This window comes from Salvelinus fontinalis, chromosome 1 (genome assembly GCF_029448725.1).
Source record: "Salvelinus fontinalis isolate EN_2023a chromosome 1, ASM2944872v1, whole genome shotgun sequence".
NCBI classification, from domain to species: domain Eukaryota; kingdom Metazoa; phylum Chordata; class Actinopteri; order Salmoniformes; family Salmonidae; genus Salvelinus; species Salvelinus fontinalis.
Window position 1 is genome coordinate 35853403 of NC_074665.1, and position 22948 is coordinate 35876350.

General features: G+C 40.2%; 1 protein-coding gene across 1 annotated transcript in view; it reads right to left on the reverse strand.

The window, feature by feature from the left end:
• Positions 1–296: 296 nt before the first annotated feature.
• Positions 297–22948, reverse strand: part of LOC129853821 (tyrosine-protein phosphatase non-receptor type 13-like) — a 129679-nt gene continuing 107027 nt past the window's right edge. The window contains exons 33-36 of the mRNA XM_055920242.1: positions 22697–22874; positions 22143–22358; positions 2998–3060; positions 297–2229 (exon numbers count right to left, since the gene is read on the reverse strand). Of these exons, the coding sequence (XP_055776217.1) occupies positions 2128–2229; positions 2998–3060; positions 22143–22358; positions 22697–22874 (559 nt within the window). The 3' untranslated portion in view covers positions 297–2127. The remainder of the gene's footprint in view (positions 2230–2997; positions 3061–22142; positions 22359–22696; positions 22875–22948) is intronic.

Genomic DNA, 22948 nt, shown 5'->3' on the forward strand with positions numbered 1-22948 from the left:
TGATAGTTTGTAGTGTGATTTCCTTTCCGGTCCATAGAGGTATTTAAGACCGTATTAAAATCTCCCACTATAATAATAGAGTCTAGTGTTGCTTGTAGAGTTGATACATTCTTATATATATTGTCAAAGAAGCTTGGATCATCATTATTCGGACCGTATAGGTTAATAAGCCATTTATGTTTATTGTCCAATAACATATTTAAAATAATCCATCTACCTTGAGGATCTGTTTGGACAAGTTGCACATTTGGATCAAAGTTATTATTAATTAAAACCATCACCCCTTTTGAATTTCTTTAACATTTTATTTTTTGCATCAATGATTGTGAACGTTGTCTTCAGGGATCACAACTTTGATAACACATGGGATAGAAATGTGATTTTCAGTCGGTAGTGCAAGTGTATTGCCTAATGTAAAAACGGTGTAATGTACGTTATTATAGCATATTACATTCAAAGGGCAATTAAAAAAAAATGATCTAGCATTTTTTGCTATTGGATTAACTGGTTGTTAAAAAAACTACATTGAGAAGCTATCATTATGTTGTGTTTTGGTGAAATGTGAAGTCCCCTATTTACACTGCATTCAGAAAGTATTCTACCCCTTGACTTTTCCCACATTTTGTTGTGTTACAGCCTGCATTTAAAATGTATTAACAGAAAAGATGGTTGTGTGTGTGTGTTTCTTTGTGAACCCAACAGAGATGATTTACTGGAAGTTGGTGAGTTCCTTTCTACATGTTCCCATGGTTTGTAAATCACTGAACACACCACAACTAATTACTCTACCACCTCCCCATGTTCACCACACTCCTCTATCACCTCTGGACATCCTCTCCTCCTCTCCTTACAGCTAAAGCAAAGATAGTCCTCTCACATGTGCCTTATAGTTAGAGAGGAGAAGATATTTTTTCCCATGCAGTCACAAGGGCACCTCTGAGACACACTTATTTACCCTTCAGTAAGCCTGCAGAGGGACTCTTTTCCATGTTCTGTCAGTTAGCACTTGTAGGTAAATCTCTCTCTCTCTCTCGCTCTCTCTGCTTGTAGATATTGCTATAGCCAACTGCCTTGTCATATACAGCACCTGTGACCTACTGAAAATAAAAAATATCAGTTTCTAATTGTGATCCAGCCCTTACCACGCCGTGAAACAAAGCAGTATTTCAGAACAACTTTTTGTGACGGTCCAAAGTAATACATAGTGATCAGACCGAGGCTATACTGTACTGGTAGTGAATGTTACAGTGAGGTATATTATCATGCTACTGAAACTGCAGCTACAATGGTGATGTTACTGTACAATGATTTTGTGCATTTGACCCCCATTATATTTCAAACTTCAAGCACTTGTTCAGTGGTCATAGAGATTAGACTGCAAAATGAATAAAGTTTCACTACAGTGCTGCAAAAGTTTTGGGACAACACGATTCGAACAAAAACAGTATCGGACAGACATTCCTTACAGAAACACACAGAGCATGTGTACTGAGGGTCCTGTTCAATCAAACCTGGTTTCCAGGTTTCTGGGGGTGAAACAAACAAAAATATGAGTCTCTTAGCACTCCAAGATCGCATGTTTGGATTTACCCCCAGAAACCTGGATTATGAATCAGTGTCACATAAACCTGCAAGTCTTTCCAAGGCACTTGATTCGATTCACTTTTGGTTTCAGTCATGGACAGAATTAATAAATGATTAGCATGCATTTATTTCACAATTTTTAAATACTATAATCACAGTTTGAGAACAAAGAAAGAACCAACAGTAAGAATGTCTACCTCCATCAATAAATTCATAACCCAAATATCAAAACTCTGCAGAAACAGCCTGGTCTTCCATCTATATGTGCTATAGCCAACTGTTAATAGTCATGTTAGGCATGACAACAAATAAAGTAGTTGGCTAAAACACATACTTACAGTGCTCATAACAAAATCAACTGCTAACAAATGTATAACTTACATAGTCAACTATTCAAATATTACACATCTTCATTGATAAGGTATCTTCTTTGGGAAGGGGGGAAGTAACTGGTTAAACAAATTGGTTATCTTCATGGGGGCTCTCGGGTTGCCATCGGTTACTGTGTTTGTGAGGGCCCATAAGTTTGCGGGGGCTCTCGCGTTACAATTTGTGGGGGCTCTCAGGATGCCATCGGTTACCATGCAGCTGCAGGATGCCCTGTAGAACCTCCAACCATACCTTGTAGCAGAATAGGTACTGTTCCTATGCAGAGACAAGACAGGTGTTACAACACACAAACACACATGCAAACGCATGCACACACACACACACACACACACACACACACACACACACACACACACACACACACACACACACACACACACACACACACACACACACACACACACACACACACACACACACACACAGAGAGTGCAGTAAAGAGCCGACTGTAGTCAAATTGTTATAGGATGTTTTAATGACTAATGATATGGTACATTAGTGGTTAGGGGGAAATAGCTTCTGGGTGGCAGCCTCTTTCTCTAGCTCTCTGGGGGTCCATTTACTCTATTCACACACTGTCATTAATGATGAGGGTCGGTTTCCCGTAAGTTTCTTAGCTAAAATACTTTCTCTCGTCCAACCAGACTCAGGCCACTCCAACCGCAAAGTGCTTTATTTTTTTTATGAATTAGATTTGGTCATGCATAGATTGACTTTCAAGCATTGGTTTTATTGTTGTTACTCTCTCGCTGCTGTGTGGCTGGGTGGTAGAGAAAAATAAAATACGACTAACTATGAAGTCTTTGGAAACCCACACCAGGTTAGTAGGTCCAAAGAACTACTACTCAACATGGGTTTCTGGAATATGTGTAATTTATTATCTGATTATGTAGGAAACAATAGCGTGGACAGGATTATGGAGGCCATAGACAAAGAATCATTGGTACCCTGAATGGCCATAAAAAACGTTTAACCCCTGACCTCTGACCACTAACCTTTGTATGGCAGGCCTACTGTACTGACCTTGGTCTGAATCATGCCATATCGCTGCAGTCTCATCTCCCTAACAATGCTGCTGACCTTGATCTGTGGACAGAGAGAGGGACAAGGAGTTACTGTAGGTTTATGGCGGTCAGTACAGGCATATGTCTGTGATATACACACAAACTTTTGTGAACACCAACTGAAGAGCAAAGTTTGTGTCCTTATTTTAAGGTAAGGAGTGTGTGCGTGTTTGTGTGTGTGTGTGTCTGGGTGCACACCAATGATGTACATAAACACTAGATGACCAACAGCATGCGCTGTTTTGAAGCCGATGCGCTACCATCTTTGTACTCCACAATTGTAAAAAAGGTTTTGGAAGATATAGAAATGCATTTATTAAAGTATGTTCTATTGTAGACACCTTAATGCATACTTTTACATTATGTGAACTGAACTGAAAAAAAAAAAATATTTTTTACCCCTTAAGGCCAGGAACCACTGGCTGACATGACATCTTTGAATCCACCTAACAATTTTGAGATTTGTTGTTATTTTGGTCCTGATCCCGACTTAGGAATGTATACCTTTCCTACCCATGACTTTCCTACGCACTTCTCAGTATTTGGTGCTCAGAATTACCTTATTCAGTCATGCAACGCGCTCTGCAGGTGTGACTACGCTGTGCACTCTGAATCAATTTAATTAAACCAACATATTTTAATGGAGTTTTCATTCAATTGGGTTTTCAGAACATTTATCTTAAAACCTCTACGGGATCGGTGTCCCCCCCCCGTGGGACGGTTGAGCTAACGTAGGCTAATGTGATTAGCATGAGGTTGTAAGTAACAAAAACATTTCCCAGGACATAAACATATCTGATATGGGCAGAAAGCTTAAATTCTTGTTAATCTAACTGCACTGTCCAATTTATAGTAGCTATTACAGGGAAAGAAGTCCATGCTATTGTTTGAGGAGAGTGCACAATTATGAACTTGAAACTGTATTAATAAACCAATTAGGCACATTTGGGTCTTGATACAACATTTTGATTGGATCATCATTGGATCAGTCTAAAACGTTGCACATACACTGCTGCCATCTAGTGGCCAAAATCTAAATTGCGCCTGTGCTGGAATAATACATTATGGCCTTTCTCTTGCATTTATAAGATTATATTTTACCAGATCTAGTGTGTTATAATCTCCTACATTAATTTCACATTTCCCCAAACTTCAAAGTGTTTTCTTTCATATGGTATCAAGAATATGCATATCCTTCCTTCAGGTCCTAAGCTATAGGCAGTTTGATTTGGGTATGTCATTTTAGGCAAAACATTTAAAAAAAGGGAACGATCCTTAAGAGGTAATAAAGCCAACCCTATAAATACGGTGTACCTTAAATTAGTATTTTGTCGACAGACTCAATAGAATACATTGAGAGAACGGGTTGAGAATATATGGATCAATAAAAGAAAGCCATCTATGCATATTCGTCTCCTTTTCAGCACTAACTGGTAGATTTTAAAAAGTCTAATTTTGTAATTATTTAGGCTAATTTTTGTGTTAGGAAAGTATGTTTGGAGAACCTTTACGCACAAAATACTGTATATTGATGAAAGGTTTGAATCATCCTGAAAGTTGCCAAGTTCAAGACACATTTCCGTCATTTACTCGACCTTAAGTTCATGGTCATAATACGCAGAGAGAAAAGCGCATAAAAAAAGAATAACGTTCCATTTACGCACGCTTAACTCGAGTAGGAATCGGGGCTCATGATCTTAGTTCGACTGTCAAACTCAAAATATAATCTTGTTAGTGCGGTTTGGAAAGCAGTAACACTTTAAATAATGTACCACTTGTTTAAAACTTTTTAATGGCACTTGCAAAAGCAAAGGTCCCCACTTTAAATCTTATAAAAATTATTTATTCTTCTTGTTCTTGTTCTTCTTATTTAGCATGCTACTTCTCTTACACCATTTAAGCTAGAAATGCCATTCAAACGTTCAAATGTGTAGACTGATCTGGATTAAGTTTGTATTATACAACTTTTTAATACAATTACATTTTTTTTTTTTAACTATTAAACTTTTTGACCTTCTTAAAAAACCTCATCCACTTTAATGGGATTTCTTCAGCAGTCTAAATGTTCCATTGTTTAAAACTCCCAGACTTCCAAAATTCACAGTAAAAAAATATTGCATTTTTAATACAAATCAGATACTTTGATACCACTTTCTCAACAAGTTATAAAAAAACTTAGAGCATAAGAAATCTTTGCCTACTTCTTTCTACTTTTTAAATCTAAAATCAGAACATAAATATCTAATACCAATCAAATGACACAGCTGTTTTAGGAACTGCATCAACTACATTTTCTATCAACTTTTATAAACTAAAATGTTAACAACTTTCCCAACAAATTAGACAACTTAGAGCCTATGAAACTTCCCTACTATTCAAATCTGAAATCAGAACATAATTATCTTGAACCAAATCAAACAGTACAGCTGTTTTAGTAACCGCATCAACTAGATGTTCTGTCAACCTTTACAAACAACTGCCATTTTTGCCTATTTCCTAACAAGTTAGACAATAACTGAGGGTATGCCATCTTGGTCTATGTCTCTGCTATTCAAATCTGAAATCAGAACTGAAATATATTCTACCAGCCAAACTTTACAGCTGTTTTAGTATGTGCATCAAATACATTATCTTTCAATTAAAAAAAATACATCCATTTTGACCACTTGTCCAACAAAAACTTTGATTAAAACAGAGGGCATGAAATCTCTGCTTTATCAATTCTAAAATCAGAACACTTCTTCCACTACCTATAACGTATGTTTAAAGAGCTAAAGCAAGTGCCACCCTTTTTCGTCATGGAAAATTACTATCTAGTTATTATATTTATTATTTAGCACGTGACCCCTTTTACACCGTTTAAGCTAAAAATTCCATTCAAACTTTAAAACCTGATCTGGAACCTTTTCACGCATGAGTTTCAAATATCCCTAATGGTACCCCAGAGTCAGTTTTTTTTTTTTACTGCGGGTGTCATGATGTGCTCACTGTTCCAAAATGTTATTGTTATACAGCAGGTCATTTAACCCACGCTGCCCTCAAACCAAGGTACGCTGCCTGCTAATTACCTTAAAGGATGTTTCAACTTGTCAATTTCAAATAATATTCAAACAACAGTTTGAAATGAGGTGCGTTCCACCTGCTCATTAATTCACATAGGAGTAGCCAATTTCACTGTGGCAGACTATTTACATTTGCTATGCTAATGTCAAGCAAGGATGAGCCGAACAAACTTCTCTCTTCGATGAGAGCACAAGCACTATCCAGTGATTCCCCAAGTCAAGTATGCAGACATTTTCTCATCTCCAGTCAGACCATTGCCTTCATTGTTGTTTTTCTTACTAATAATTACTTTGGACATGTGTGCGTTCCTATGAAAGTAAGTACCTTATTACGTTATCATAAAAGTTTCTGTATATCTTATGTTGTTTCTACTGTAGCATACTGTATGTAGCTATGTATGGAACATACATTCTGTATTCTGTGTATTCCTTCATAACCGCGGACACGCAAGATACTAATTTCATAACCTTTATGTGTTATACTCAATTGTGCTTATGTTGCTAGCTACAGTATTCTATTATCTCTGTAAATCAATGCTAAGAGAAGTATTAGCTTGTTTCCTTTGAAGCGGTCCTGCCTCATCATTTTTTGGCCTGCTTAGCATAGCTCTGCTATGCCCCCTTGTGGAGCCCTTGGGGAGTTCTTCAGTTACTGTTTCGTATGTATTTCATTCTTAATTGTGATGTTGTCAAAGCAATTTATTATTTTTTATAGCAGTGTTATGTTACTTAATTGTAATATTGTTTTATTGCTATATCCTGATATTGTATTCTAATTACTAATAAATCCTCTTTATTCTGTACTTCCAGAAACCACACACACAAACAGTATTGACAATTATTTGGAACTGGACATCTTTCTATGCTAGCAACATTCTGTTTGAACGTTTACTCCTTTTCTTGATTTTTTTTCCTCCAGAAAAACTGTAGAGACATAGGCCTATGTGTAAAAGTTGTCTATTTAATTGAAGTAGTAGTAGTGGTTGAACAACAAAAGCAAAACAAACATTACTAGAGGTAAAACAAAAACCAAAGACTAACAACGTATAAATATGCATAACTCATATTTCAATATTCATGTAGTGATTGAACAACAGAAACTCCATTCCCACCCCTAAAGGCATACTGTAATGGCAGGTCACCTGTCAAGTCAGTCAGTCAGTAATTGCTGCAGATGTGTTCAATAGTGCTTGAGCATATGGTACTCCCCAAAGCATGGCGCAACAAACAGGGGTGTGTCACAAGCTAAACACATGTACTTTGTCAACCTCCTCTGCTTCCTTCTCCTGGTTCTGGACAGGCAGACTTTGCAGTGCCTCTGTGTGCAACTGCCTTGAGCAGCAATTTGAGGGACTTCGGAGGGAAAATGCCACGCAGTGAGGGGAAGGAAATTGTCTGCAGCAGGACGGCACCCAGCGGATGGACGTGGACACGGAGGGGTGTGGTGCTCCTCCATTAGCTCTCTCATGAGGTTCTCTTGGTACTTTTGGTAGGTAATCACCTCACCTATAGGGGAGGGGAGAGGATGATGAGGGATTGTGTAGGTGGGCGATATATTGTCAATATAATTGAATTATGGAACTGTTAGTCCAGCGGATAAGAACCAAATATACCAGTAATCGTTCCACTTCATGATACAAGTATCAAGCTTGGTATACTAATACTAAATACCTTTAGGAACAACTTAAAGATTGGAGGCAGTCTGTCAGTCAACAAAGGCGGCCATTTTAACAAAATGGCTGCCATTCGGATTTCCTGTTAGAATAAAATAGGGTTTAATCATTCCAAACAATCTAAAAATGACTTTGTAATGTTATCTACCCACTAAATAAACCCCACAATTAATGTAGACAATAATGCTGATTATAATACTCAAGACCTTCATGAGGGTCATATTGAGGTCCTTTTGACCTCAGTCCAGCGGCGAGGGGAGAACATTTTGGACTTGTGATAGTCACCACATTTCACACACAGCTGGAGCATGTCTAAAGAAGATTTTGCCCATTACCCCCTGGTGGCCAACCAGCTACATGGGGACATATTGGACAAGATTCACTTGGTCATATCTCCATAAATAATTTGTACAGTAGATACAGCCCAATGATGGCTTAAAATGTTTGAGGGGGTCTGGAAAACACAATAAAATGGCCCAGAAATGCCATATATAGATGCATCCTTTAAGCTTTAAGTAGAAAAGTGGTGAAAATGCGTGCCAAAATACATTTTTTTTGGTCAATGTTTTCATGGTTAGTTCCAAAAGTTTACAAGTAAACACTCTAAAATGTCATATGGGTGTTCCCTGAAGTCTACTGTGATTGCAGTAATATACAATATGATATTCTGTTTTGTTTCAATTGGAAAATAAAATAAGAGGAAACCTGCCCTGTACTTAGGGCAAATCCCATGGGAATGAATAAATGTCCACCAGACAGGTAAACTGTCTGTTCGCCCAAGGATTTTGTAACTCATTTTAACAAAATACTTTTATGCTGAGACCTTTCAGCCAATTGTGAAAGATAATTATTCTTGTTTTATGGGTGAAACATCCAAGCTGCACCCGAATGCCAGTTTTAACTGCATCATGAGAAAATTTGCAACCATTCAGCACACAATTTCAAGAAAGGTGACAAGAAACCTTCCCTGTACTTACTTCCCTGTATTGGGGCGTCAGGTTTCCCAGTGGTTAGAGCGTTGGGCCAGTAACTGAAAGGTTGCTGGATCGAATCCCCGAGCTGACAAGGTAAAAAGCTGTTGTTCTGCCCATGAGCAAGGCAGTTAACCCACTGTTCTCCGGGCGCTGAAGATGGCGACTTAAGGCAGCCCCCTGCACCTCTCTGATTCAGAGGGGTTGGGTTAAATGCAGAAGACACATTTCAGTTGAATACATTCAGTTGGACAACTGACTAAGGTATCCCCCTTTCCCTATTTAGAATGTTGAAAATGGAACCATGGATGTGAAGCCATTCCAATAGAAATCTACCTTTTTAAATGGGATGTATGGGAATACTAAGGCTGCCATTACGCACATGTTGTATATCATTTTAATCCACAGATATCACACAATATTGTGAAATCATTAGGAGCATGCTGAAACGTAAATCGGCTCAATTGAGATATGAAAATATAATCAAAATCTGTGATTTAGACAGCATTTTGGGCAATTATTTTCAAAAACATCTTAAAAAAAACATACATGATCCATTATATTGTATTTACCATGCTATCCTGAACAAGGCTAGCATTAGGCTAAATACACCACTTACTAATGAAGTTATGGCAAATTCAAAGTTTTAGGGTGCATTTCCACCACAAGGCATACTTGTGTCATTTTATTCTGTTCTCCACACCACCACAAACATTTTAAGCCATGTATGTACCAATTATTTATGTCCATGTGAATCCTGTCCAATTAGAACCAATGTAGCTGGTTGGTGGTCATTTTGGAAAACTGGTCTTTTAGAGTATAATAGGTTATTACATCTGCAATGGCACTATAGCTAGACATCTTTATGTAGTAGTTTACTCACTTTGTGTAAAGACTGAAAGGTATAATATTAATGGATTACCTGTCTGCTGGACATAATGCATTCCTATTGGATTTTACCTAAAGTGACGTGTACAGGGCTGTTTCCTGTCACACTTCTTAAAATTGACACAAAACAGAATATCATAATATACTGTATATCATTGCAGCTGTTTGGCAGCTGTACAAAAGCCCTCGGAGTGGAGCAGCATACTACTGAGATTAACTTGATCAACCAAGTTGATTTCACCTGTTGACTCTCTCTCAATGCCACACCCTTGCCACTCATTATCAGGACTGCCCTGATAGGCCACCCTGGTTGACTGACAGGCTTCCCAGACTGCCTATGATCTTTAATACTCGATACAATAAGGAACATTTTAGTGTACCAAGTTCGATACTTGTATCATAAAATGAAACAATTATTTCAAATACCTGCTGGACTATGTGATTTGTATGTGAACTGTATGTCCAATTGCAAAAAAAAACCTGTTCAGTAATAATCTCACCTGTTAGTTGGTGGTGAATTATGTGGCCATTGAGGACAGCAGTGACGATCAAATGGAAAATGATCTTCTTATACCACTTGGTAGTTTTCCAAGCACATTCCACGAACTGTTTATAATGTCTGCCTTATCCACTGCCCCCATTTTGAGGTTATAGTCAAGTACAGTCTGACTTGATCTTTCTCTTTCCCATCAGGTGATGCAGACTCCTTGTGGCCGACATGGTTGCGGTATGGCAAGGATCCTCAACAAGATTCAGCCGTGGGCCAATTCTTTCTTGAGCGGATAGTCGGGGGGCCAGAATATAATAAAACAAATATTTTTAGATTGCAAATTGACTTCAAGAAGCCTAAACAGATATAATATTTGACTTAAATAATCAATTCAAATTTTCATTACGTTTGGGGTCATTGCCCTGCGTAGGGTGACATCGTACAGATGGGACGTTAAAACGGTGTCCTGACTCTCTGTGGTCATTCAAAGTCCCATGGCACTTATTTTACGAGTAGGGGTGTTTACCCCGGTGTCATGGCTAAATTCCCAACCTGGCCACATTCAATCATGGCCACCAAATAATCCCACTCATTCCGAATTGGCATATATCATTCCTCACATCTCCACCTGATAGCTGATGTGTGGTGAGCAATCTGGCACAAAAATGGTTGGGTGCTACACATTGATCGTGGATGAGGCGAGTTTCTCCCTAGAGCTCTTTGAGTACCTCAGTTGGTACAAAATCACTACATAAATCAAAATAATTATTATTTATTATTAGTATATGACCACATATGTCTCTATTATGCATGAGAATATTTGGGAACAGATTTCCAAAATAAAATCACTTGGAGCCGATTTCCTGGAGTTTTTACCATCTTTTATGTCCAACAATGAAAATTCTCAAAACATATAATAATTGTTGATAGACAAAAAATATTTTTTCACCTCTTCCACACTCACCTTACAGAATTCAAAATTACAATTTCTGTCTTTCATAATTTGGTCAGATATAGAGTACCAGAAAAAAGTTTGAACACACCAAGGGATTTTCTTTATTTGTACTATTTTCTACATTGTAGAATAATAGTGAAGACATCAAAACTATGAAATAACACATACGTAACCAAAAGAGTGTTAAACAAATCAAAATATATTTGAGATTTTACATTCTTCAAAGTAGCCACCCTTTGCCTTGATGACAGCTTTGCATACTCTTGGTTCTCTCTCAACCAGCTTCATGAGGTGGTCTCCTGGAATGCTTTTCAATTAACAGGTGTGCCTTCCTTAAAAGTTAATTTGTGGAATTTCTTTCCTTCTTAATGCTTTGTGAACCAATCAGTTGTGTTGTGACAAGGAGGTAGGGTATACAGAAGACAGCCCTATTTGGTAAAAGACCAAGTCCATATTATGGCAAGAACAGGTCAAATAAGCAAAGAGAAATGACAATCCAGCATTACTTTAAGACAAGTAGGTCAGTCAATCCGGAAAATGTCAAGAAATGTGAAAGTTTCTTCAAGGGCTGTCGCAAAAACCATCAAGCGCTATGATGAAACTGTCTCTCATGGGGACCGCCACAGGAAAGGAAGACCCAGAGTTACCTCAGCTGCAGAGGATAAGTTCAGTAAAGTTACCAGACTCAGAAATTGCAGCCCAAATAAATGCTTCACAGCGTTCAAGTAACAGACACATCTCAACATCAACTGTTCTGAGGAAACTGTGTGAATCAGGCCTTCATGGTCGAATTGCTGCAAAGAAACCACTACTAAAGGACACCAATAAGAAGAAAATACTTGTTTGGGCCAAGAAACACGAGCAATGGACATTAGACCGGTGGAAATCTGTCCTTTGGTCTGATGAGTCCAAATGTGAGATTTTTGTTTCCAACCGCCGTGTCTTTGTGAGAAGCAGAGTAGGTGGACGGATGATCTCCGCATGTATAGTTCCCACCGTGAAGCATGGAGGAGGAGGTGTGATGCTGGTGACACTGTCTGTGATTTATTTGAATTCAAGGCACCCTTAACCACCATGGCTACCACAGCATTCTGCAGAGATACGCCATCCCATCTGGTTTGCGCTTAGTGGGACTATTATTATTTTTTCAACAGGACAATGACCCAACACACCTCCAGGTTGTGTAAGGGCTATTTGGCTAAGGAGAGTGATGGAGTGCTACATGAGATGACCTGGCCTCCCCAATCACCCAACCTCAACCCAATTGATATGGTTTGGGATGAGTTGGACCGCAGAGTGAAGGAAAAGTAGCCAACAAGTGCCCAGCATATGTGGGAACTCCTTCAAGACTTTTGGAAAAGCATTCCAAGTGAAGCTGTCATCAAGGCAAAGGGTGGCTACTTTGAAGAATCTAAAATATACTTTGATTTGTTTAACACTGTCACGTTCCTGACCTATTTCTGTTAGTTTGTTGTATGTGTTAGTTGGTCAGGACGTGAGTTTGGGTGGGCATTCTATGTTGTCTGTTTCTATGTTGGTTTAGGGTTGCCTGGTATGGCTCTTAATTAGAGGTAGGTGTTTGGCGTTCCTCTAATTGAGAGTCATATTTAGGTAGGTTGTTTCACAGTGTTCGTTGTGGGTGGTTGTCTCCTGTGTCAGTGTTTGTCGCACCATACGGGACTGTTCGGTTTGTTTTTGTACATCGTCATTTTGTGTAGTCTATTTTCCCTGTTCGTGCGTTCTTCGTATTTAATTTAAGTTCGTCGTCCAGGTCTGTCTACTCCGTTTGTTGTTTTGTTAGTTTATAGTGAAGTTCGTGTTTTCGTCTTTTCTTTAAATAAATTATGTATTCACAACCTGCTGCGCCTTGGTTCAATCACTACTCCTCCTCTTCGGTTGAAGAGGAGGAGGACTACCGTTACAAACACTTTTTTGGTTACTATATGATTCCATATGTGTTATTTCATAGTTTTGATGACTTCACTAGTATTATACAATGTAGAAAATAGTAAAAATAAAGAAAATCCCTTGGTGTGTCCAAACTTTTTTCTGGTACTCTATATCTGACCAAATTATGAAAGACACAAATTGTAATTTTGAATTCTGTAAGGTGAGTGTGGAAGAGGTGAAAAAATATTTTTTGTCTATCAACAATTATTGAATGAGTAGTGCCTTTGGAAAGTATTCAGACCCCTTGACTTTTATCATATTTTTGTTAGGTTACAGTCTTATTCTAAAATTGATTATGTTGTTTTCCCCCCTCATCAGTGCCCCATAATGACAAAGCAAAAACAGGATAGTAGAAATGTTGCTAATTTATTTACAAAAATAAATAAAAGGAATATGACATTTACATAAGTATTCAAACACTTTACTCAGGACTTTTTTGAAGCACCTTTGGGGGCGATTAAAGTCTAGAGACTTCTTGGGTCTATACACTACAAGCTTGACACACCTGTATTTGGGGAGTTTCCACATTTTTCTCTGCAGATACCCTCAAGGTCTGTCAGGTTGGATGGGGAGCGTTAATGCACAGCTATTTTCAGGTCTCTCCGGAGATGTTTGATCGAGTTCAAGTCCGGGCTCTGGCTGGGCCACTCAAGGAAATTCAGAGACTTGTCTCAAAGCCACTCCTGCACTGTCTTGGCTGTGTGCTTTGGGTCGTTGTCTTGTTGGAAGGTGAAACTTAACCCCAGTCTGAGGTCCTGAGCGTTCTGGAGCAGGTTTTCATCAAGGATCTCTCTGTACTTTGCTCCTTTCATCCTTGCCTCGATCCTGACTAGTCTACCAGTCCCTGCCGCTGAAAAACATGCCCACAGCACGATGCTGCCACCACCATGCTTCACAGTAGGGATGGTGTCAGGTTTCCTCCAGAAGTGACGCTAGGCATTCAGGCCAAAGAGTTCAATATTGTTTTCATCAGACCAGAGAATCTGGTTTCTCATGGTCTGAGAGTCTTTAGGCTGTCATGTGCCTTTTACTAACTAGTGGCTTTTGTCGTACCATAAAGGCCTGATTGGTGGAGTGCTGCAGAGGTGGTTGTCCTTCTGGAAAGTTCTCCCATCTCCACAGAGGAACTCCAGAGCTCTGTTAGAGTGACCATCGGGTTCTTGGTCACCTCCCTGACAAAGGCCCTTCTCCCCCGATTGCTGTTTGGCCGGGTGACCAGTTCTAGGAAGATTCTTTGTGGTTTCAAACTTCTTCCATTTAAGAATGATGCGGCCTCTGTGTTCTTGGGGACCTTCAGTGCTGCAGACATTTTTTAGTACCCTTCCCCAGATCTGTGCCTCAACAGAATCCTGTCTCTGAGCTCTATGGACAATTCCTTTGACCTCAATGCTTGGTTTTTGCTCTGACATGCACTGTCAACTGTCGGTCCTTATATAGACAGGTGTGTGGCTTTCTAAATAAATTGAAATTTATTGAATTTACCACAGGTGGACTCCAATCAAGATGTAGAAACCTGAGCTCAATTTCGAATCTCATAACAATGGGTCTTTCTGTTTGTTTTATTTATATATTTGTAAAAATGTCTAAAAACCTGTTTAGGCTTTGTCATTATGGGGTATTGTGTGTAGATTCCTGAGGATTTAAAATATGGAAAAGATCAAGGGGTCAAATTACTTTCCGAAGGCACTGTAGGTTGGCAGTAGCATTGTTGACGAAATGCAGGCATCGAAGCATAACTAGGAAGAGGTCTTGGGAAAAGAGAGTGGATTTGTGCATCAGTATTCCCTTAGGGAGTTCTTCTTCACTATTTCCAAAGAGAAGGACTGTCACCAGAAAGGTATTAATTTCACTAATTGTGGTTGTCACTCATTTAGTGAGCTTCCCCCTCACTCCTGGCTTTCTCTTCTCCTGTAGCTCCAAGGCATAGCGATTGGTCTCCCCCACTATGTCTCTGACCAGCTTGTCTGTCAGAAACAGCTTGGAGCACTCCAGGCTTCGCATTCCAGACTGGGACTCATCAAAATCAACAGCAGGGCCAAGAGGGGTGAAATGGCTGGCGGCTTTCTAGCTACCGCAGACCTCCCGTACTCCATCCATTGTTGGTCTGCCTCCATCACCACCAGCATCTTCAGAGGGACCTGGGACTTCGTTGGTGGGCCAGGGTCTTCAGATTCAAGGTTCTCAATGGCCAAAAGGTTGCGGGTTAGCTCTTCACTGTCACTGTCATAATCTGATTTCTCACTTTCATACTCGGAAATTCCGCATTTGTGAGTTATCGCCTTTTGATTGGCATTGCTAGTGCTACTGCTTAGCCCACTAGCTACATACATAAACAACAACACTGAATGGCTCTGAGTGAGTGTCAAGATGTTACGTGATTGACTGCCAGGACGTGCCACATGTACGTATCAATAAATCATTATCAGAAAATGGTTTGTGTTGTGGCGAAACCCTGCGCTGCCACTTTTAGAGCGCATCAGTAGTAAGGAAAGAGGAAATAAAGATAGCTCTCCCGGCTCTCTGGAAGGGAGCTCTTAGTTGGCGCGGCAGTTGGATAGTGTGTGCAATGCAATGAAGTCTTGTTTATTTTCAGCGTGTTTATTTTGTAAAGTGTTTAACTTGATCATCGGTGTTACCGCTCTAGGTCGTGGTTGTTATCTTTTGGGACCACACCGGTTATTGATCGCGTGGATTAGTAGCAACATTGTTGCAAAGCTTTGACATACAAACAAACAAACAAACCATCAGACGGACAGACAGTGCAACTGCAAGCCTGAAGTCAACAGCTAAGACTGTCTCTCTCTCTCTCTCTTCCCTCTATCGCTCCAGTGCTTTTCACTGCAAGAGACTTTCTTTTTATCAATGCGCTTCCCTTTGATGTTCAGTGTCACTGGACTATTATTTCCCTGCTAGACGTATTTGGGATGACATTTTAGTTAATGGGAGGTTGCTTGCAAGTTTTTGTGTATTGTTATTCGAACAATACACAATAACCTCCCCCCATTCATACCCTCTGCACTCCTCCACTGGTAGGTAATACAGATTATTGCAAATCCTCTAATTTTTGATGACTGGGTTCTTTCTTGTAAATTGTTTCTATGAAGTTGCTGTTAAAATGCTCTGACATTATTATTCTATGAGTTATTATTGGTTGGGTTACCCCTGTGCTGTGATCTGTGTTTTATATGGTGTGTCTTATATTTTCTCTCCACTGCCTATCTGGCAAACAGGCTACGCTCTAGGCAGTCTCTTCTGCTGATGTGTGTGTGTCTGGTAGTGGTACTCTATATATCCTACTTTTCTCCTTTCGGCAGGGTTTATACCCATCTTTACCCCTCTCTAACAATACCGCTACAGTGCGGTAATTATTTCGTTATTTACTGTTTTATTCACATGTTTTCAAGTCCTGGTGACAAATCATGCATTCTGATTCTTGTATAGATTGTAATGGACACATATGTATGTAAAATACTGTTTTAAAGGTTGTACTGATTATGATGAGCTAATGCTAAGCTGATTGCCAGCTATGTGTGGAGCCATGTTGGTTGACATCATACAATGCATTGTGGGTGTCACGTAAACATCTGTCAGACCAAAGATGTTATAACAAAACGAGGTGAAGGGATAGTTCACTCGTCTTTTGAGTCAACTTCCGGAAGTGAATGATGGGAAGTGAATGATAGTAGATGACTAACCCCCTTCAATGTGCATACTGCAAACAGACCCAGCTCATCTTGTCACCTTTCACTTATCTTTGGTTGAGGCAGAAAAACAGACTTGGTGGCGGGCACACACTCTACCCACTGTCAGATTATTATAGACTTTTAGAGAGTTTTACTCACTTATTTTAATCACTGGTGAGCTCACCCATGATGTAATGAATTGTAAATAGTAATTGCTATTAGTTCATTTATAGTATGGTTTCTGTCAGCTGAGAGTTAGCTAAATATGACCACTCAGATTAGCTCACTCTTTCCTCAGTTAGCGCTACGACTCATGTAGCCTACATTTTTTAGATTGATGAAAATTGTGTTTTGCTGTTGCTATTTATTTGAATGTCTGAACATTCCATCCAAAAATAAACTGCTCACACTAAGAACATAAAGTTGTTAACTTCTTGACGCTAGGAGGCAGAATTTTTGTTTGGAAAAATAACGTTCCCAATATAAACGGCCTATTTCTCAGGCCCAGATGCTAGAATATGCATATAATTGACAGATTAGGATAGAAAACACTCTAAAGTTTCCAAAACTGTCAAAATATTGTCTGTGAGTATAACAGAGCTGATTTTGCAGGCGAAAACCTGAGGAAATCCAACCCAAAAGTGGCTCTTATTTTGAAAAATCCCTGTTCCATTGCCTGCCTATCCTCCATTTAAAGGGATATCAACCAGATTCCTGTTCCAATGGCTTCCACAGGTTGTGAACAGGCTTTAGACATAGTTTCAAGCTTTTATTCTGAAAAATGAGCGAGATTGATCAAAACGCGTCAGTGGATGGCCAGGTGTCCTTTGATTAGTTCATGTGCGCCACAGTGATAGCTCGACATTTTCTTTCTCTGTAGTATTGAATAGTTTACCGTCCGGTTGAAATATGATCGATTATTTATGTTAAAAACAACCTGAGGATTGATTATAAAAAACGTTTGACATGTTTCTACGAACTTTACGGATACAATTTGGAATTTTTGTCTGCCCTTCATGACCTGCCTAATGCTGTGGAATACTGAACATAACGCGCAAACCAAATGGAGGTTTTTGGATATAAAAATAATCTTTAACGAACAAAAGGAACATTTATTGTGTAACTGGGAGTCTCGTGAGTGCAAACATCCGAAGATCATCAAAGATAAGCGATTAATTTGATTGCTTTTCGGACTTTCGTGACCAATCTACATTGCTGCTAGCTGTTCGTAATGTTTTTGTCTAGTGATCGATAAACTCACAAACGCTTGGATTGCTTTAGCTGTAAAGCATATTTTCAAAATCTGACACGATAGGTGGATTAACAACAAGCTAAGCTGTGTTTTGGTATATTTCACTTGTGATTTCATGAAAATAATTTATTTATTTAAAAAAAATATATATTATTTGGCGCTCTGCAATTCAGCGGTTGTTTACGAAAATGATCACGTTAAAGGGATCCGTGAGCCAAGAGGATGTTTCTGTGAAAAAACAGTGGCCAGCTCAAATGCTGACTGTTGCGTCTTAGACGTGGTCGGATGACGCAGATGCTACGCTACAGGACTGTTTTGCTAGCACAGACTGGAATATGTTCTGGGATTCAGGCAATGGAATTGAGGAGTATACCACCTCAGTCACCAGCTTCATCAATAAGTGCATTGATGACGTCGTCCCCAAAGTGGCCGTACGTACATTTCCCAACCAGAAACCATGGATTACAGGCAACATCCGCACTGAGCTAAAGGCTAGAGCTGCCAATTTCAAGGAGCGGGACACTAATCAGGACGCTTATAAGAAATCCTGCTATTCCCTCAGACAAAGCATCAATACAGGACTAAGATTGAATCCTACTACACCGGCTCTGACGCTCGTCAGATGTGGCAGGGCTTAAAAAATATTACAGACTACAAAGGGAAACCCAGCCGCGAGCTTCCCAGTTACGCGATCCTACCAGACAAGCTAAATGCCTTTTGTGCTCGCTTCGATTCAAGCAACACTGAAGCATGCATGAGAGCACCAGCTGGTCTGGACGACTGTGTGATCACGCTCCCACGTAGCCGTTGTGAGCAAGACCTTTCAAACAGGTCAACATTCACAAAACCGTGGGGCCAGACAGATTACCAGGACATGTACTCAAAGCATGCACAGACCAACTGGCAGGTGACTTCACAGATTTTTTTTCAACCTCTCCCTGACCGAGTCTGCAATACCTACATGTTTCAAACAGACCAGCATAGTCCCTGTGCCCAAGAAAGCAAAGGTAACATGCCTAAATGATTACCACCCTGTAGCACTCACGTTGGTAGCCATGAAGTGCTTTGAAAGGCTGGTCATGGCTCACAACACCATCATGCTGTAGACCCTAGATCCACTCCAATTTGCATACTGCCCCAACAGATCCACAGATGACGCAATCTCAATCGCACTCCACACTTCCCTTTCCCACCTGGACGAAAGGAACGCCTATGTGAGAATGCTGTTCATTGACTATTGCTCAGCATTCAACACAATTGTATCCACAAAGCTCATTACTAAGCTAAAGACCCTGGGACTAAACACCTCCCTATGCAACTGGATCCTGAACTTCATGACGGGCCGCCCCCAGGTGGTAATGGTAGGCAACAACACATCTGCCACGCTGATCCTTCAGGGGTGTGTGCTTAGTTCCCCCCTGTACTCCCTGTTCACCCACGACTGTGTGGCCAAACACGACTCCAACACCATCATTGAGTTTGCTGACGACACAACAGTGGTAGGCCTGATCACAGACAACGATGAGACAGCCTATAGGGAGAAGTCAGAGACCTGGCAGTGTGGGGCCAGGACAGCAACCTCTCCCTCAATGTGAGCAAGACAAAAGGAGCTGATCATGGACTATAGGAAAAGGAGGGCCCCGAACAGGCCGCCATTAACATTGACGGGGCTGAAGTGGAGCCGGTCAAGAGTTTCCACTACCTTGGTGTCCATATCACCAACAATCTATCATAGTCCAAACACAGCAAGACAGTTGTGAAGAGGACACGATAACAGCTTTTCCCCCCCATGAGACTGAAAATATTTGGCATGGGTCCCCAGATCCTCAAAAAGTTCTACAGCTGCACCACCGAGAGCATCCTGACCGGTTTGATCAACGCCTGGTATGGCAACTGCTCTGCATCTGACCGTAAGTCGCTACAGAGGGTAATGCGTACGCCCCAGTACATCGCTGGTGCCAAGCTTCCAGCCATCCAGGACCTATATGCTAGGCGGTGTCTCTCTGCTACCGCACGGCAAGCGTTACAGGAGCGCCAAGTCCAGGACCAAAAGGCTCCTTAACAGCTTCCACCCCAAGGAATAAGACTGCTGAACAATTAATCAAATGTTTTTATACTGCTGCTACTCACTGTTTATTATCTATGCATAGTCACTTTAAAAATGAACTCGACTAACCTGTACCCCCGCACATTGACTCGATACCAATACCCCCTGTATATAGCCTCGTTATTGTTATGTAATTTTCTTGTGTTACTTTGATTTTTTTGTTTTTGAAATTCACTTTAGTTTATTTAGTAAATATTTTCGTAACTTTATTTCTTGAACTGCATTGCTTGTAAGTAACCATTCGGCGCATGTGACAAACAAAATTAGATTTGATAAACACAACATGTAAAGTGTTGGTCCCATGTTTCATGAGCTGAAATAAAAGATCCCAGACATTTCTCATACGCACAAAAAGATTATGTTGCTCAAATGTTGTGCAGAAACGTGTTTACATCCCTGTTAGTGAGCATTACTCTTTGCCAAGATAATCCATCCATCTGACAGGTGTGGCATATCAAAAAGCTGATTAAACAGCACGTTCATTACACAGGTGCACCTTGTGCTGTGGACAGTAAGGCCACTAAAATATGCAGTTTTGTCACACAACACAATGCCACAGATGCCTCAAGTTTCGAGGGAGCATGCAATTGGCATGCTGACTGCAGGAATGTCCACCAGAGCTATTGCCAGAAAACTGAATGTTCAATTCTTTACCATAAGCCTCCGCCTAAAAAACGCAGACCATGTGTAACCATGCCAGCCCAGGACCTCCACATCCGGCTTCTTCGTCTGCAGGATTGTCTGAGACCAGCCACCCAGACAGCTGATGAAACTGAGGTGTATTTCTGTCTATAATAAAGCCCTTTCGTGGAGAAAAATACATTCAGAATTGCTGGGCCTGGCTCCCCAGTGGTTGGGTCTGGCTCCCCAGTGGGTGGGCCTATGCCCTCCCAGGCCCACCCATGCCTGTGCTCATGCCATGTGAAATCCATAGATTAGGGCCTAAATAATTTATTTCAATTGACTGATTTCCTTATATGAACTGTAACGTGGTCTTGAAATCTTTAAATCTTGAAATTATTGCATGTAGCATTTTACATTTTTGTTCAGTAGTGTTTTACTCCAATGTTTGTAAACAAAGTGAATGTAAACACACACTGTAAAGCATCAAAACATGATTAAAAACTATAATTTTGGTCAGGCCTTGCATCCATAGCTCAGTGTTTGAATATGAGAGTGGTTACAATTCTCCAGACTCATACCTCAGTTTATCGAAACAGTGGCTGGGAAACACTTTGTTAATGTTTCAATTGCAGATTGAAGAGCTTCTGAACTAACCGATATTGTCTGGGCTTTTCTGCTTCTCATTAGGAAAAACAAGATTTGCGTCTTCGATGTGGGTGTGTTATGTTCGCTATATCGTACCCTGACATTTGTTGTTGTTTGTCCATCTTGAGTCACCATAGCAACAACATTGCCACTACTACTTTTTTCAGAATTAATCTTTGATGAATCAGGAATAAAATTTGGCGTTTTTACAGAGGTTTTAGTTGCACAATTTTGCATCTAGCTACGGTGTTTTGTGCAGTATTTCTGAAGAAAAACAATTTCCATGAAAAGTAGACAGTGCAGACAGCTGACGCAACATTGCTTAGAAACATGCTGTCAGTACGGACTGATTTCTGAGAACACATCTTCATCAGAAAGCTGTCAAACTATTGTTAATAAAGAACAAGCTACATGTTGTTTATCAGTGCCTAAAATCAGTAACTAGTAAGAACATAGCTCTGTTTATCAATTTGAGAGTGGTTACATTTCTCCAGGCCCATCCATCAGCTTTTATTGTGTCAACTGTGGATTGCCCCTTTAAAATAGAATTTGTAGAGTACTAATGTTACTGTCCCCATTACAACAATAAATACTTAAATACAGTGTACATGTACTTTTGTCCTTGAAACATTTAATTGAAATACTGTAGAATTCCATTCAATCCTATGGAGGAATGCTCCTTCTGAGGAGTACCAATATGGTGGACGGGGGATTCAAAACGGGGAATTCTTTCATTGCCAAAACATAGCATCAGTATTCTAGCGTTTATATACATCATTGGTGAGCACGTGTGCTCCAACTTACCGGGAGATCGTATTCTATGAGACTCAGTATGACATCGGTGCAGATCAGTACTCCTGTTCGTCCTATTCCAGCACTACAGTGTACAGTGACAGGTCCTTTATGGTGGACCGCTCGGAGGTAACGGATAAACCTGACCAGCTGCTCTGAACACTGCGGCACACCGTGGTCAGGCCAACGGGTAAACTTCAGGTGACGGACAAAGTGGGTCTTACCAGACTGGAATAGGAGGGAACAGATATCAATCAACTGATCAATCAATAAAATGTCAAATTAGAATATTTGTACAAATGCGTTTTAACATAACAGAAACCTGGGCAGAGATGATTGATATCTGAACCTGGAACCTGGGCAGAGATGACTTAATTGAAATGAGAGAGATTGTGCATCCTTCGAAACGGCTTCATTGGATTTAGTAGATGCATGAATTAGCATGAGTATAATGTGCTAATATTGTTTTACATATTTCAGCTTTCTACTATCCTTTCTCCGTCACATCTATAAGTAGATCGTATTTGAGCTGTGTTCTCTTTCTGTCATCCCTCTCTCCCCCTCACCTCTTTCTCCACCATGCGGATTATCTTGATGTGGAAGTATTCCAGGATCTGCTGGTTCTCCAGGCTGAGATGGAAGCGTCCCGTGTCCAGGGGACAGCTAACCTTCTTTGGCCAGTAGCGGTGACACTTCACCCTGCCTTTCTCCACATCCTGGGTCATCATGGCTATCACATCAGACCTGGGAAGTGGGGGAGGAGGGTTGTTAACAACTTTGTACTGTTCAATTATATGCTATAAGATTTTAGTTTGAGG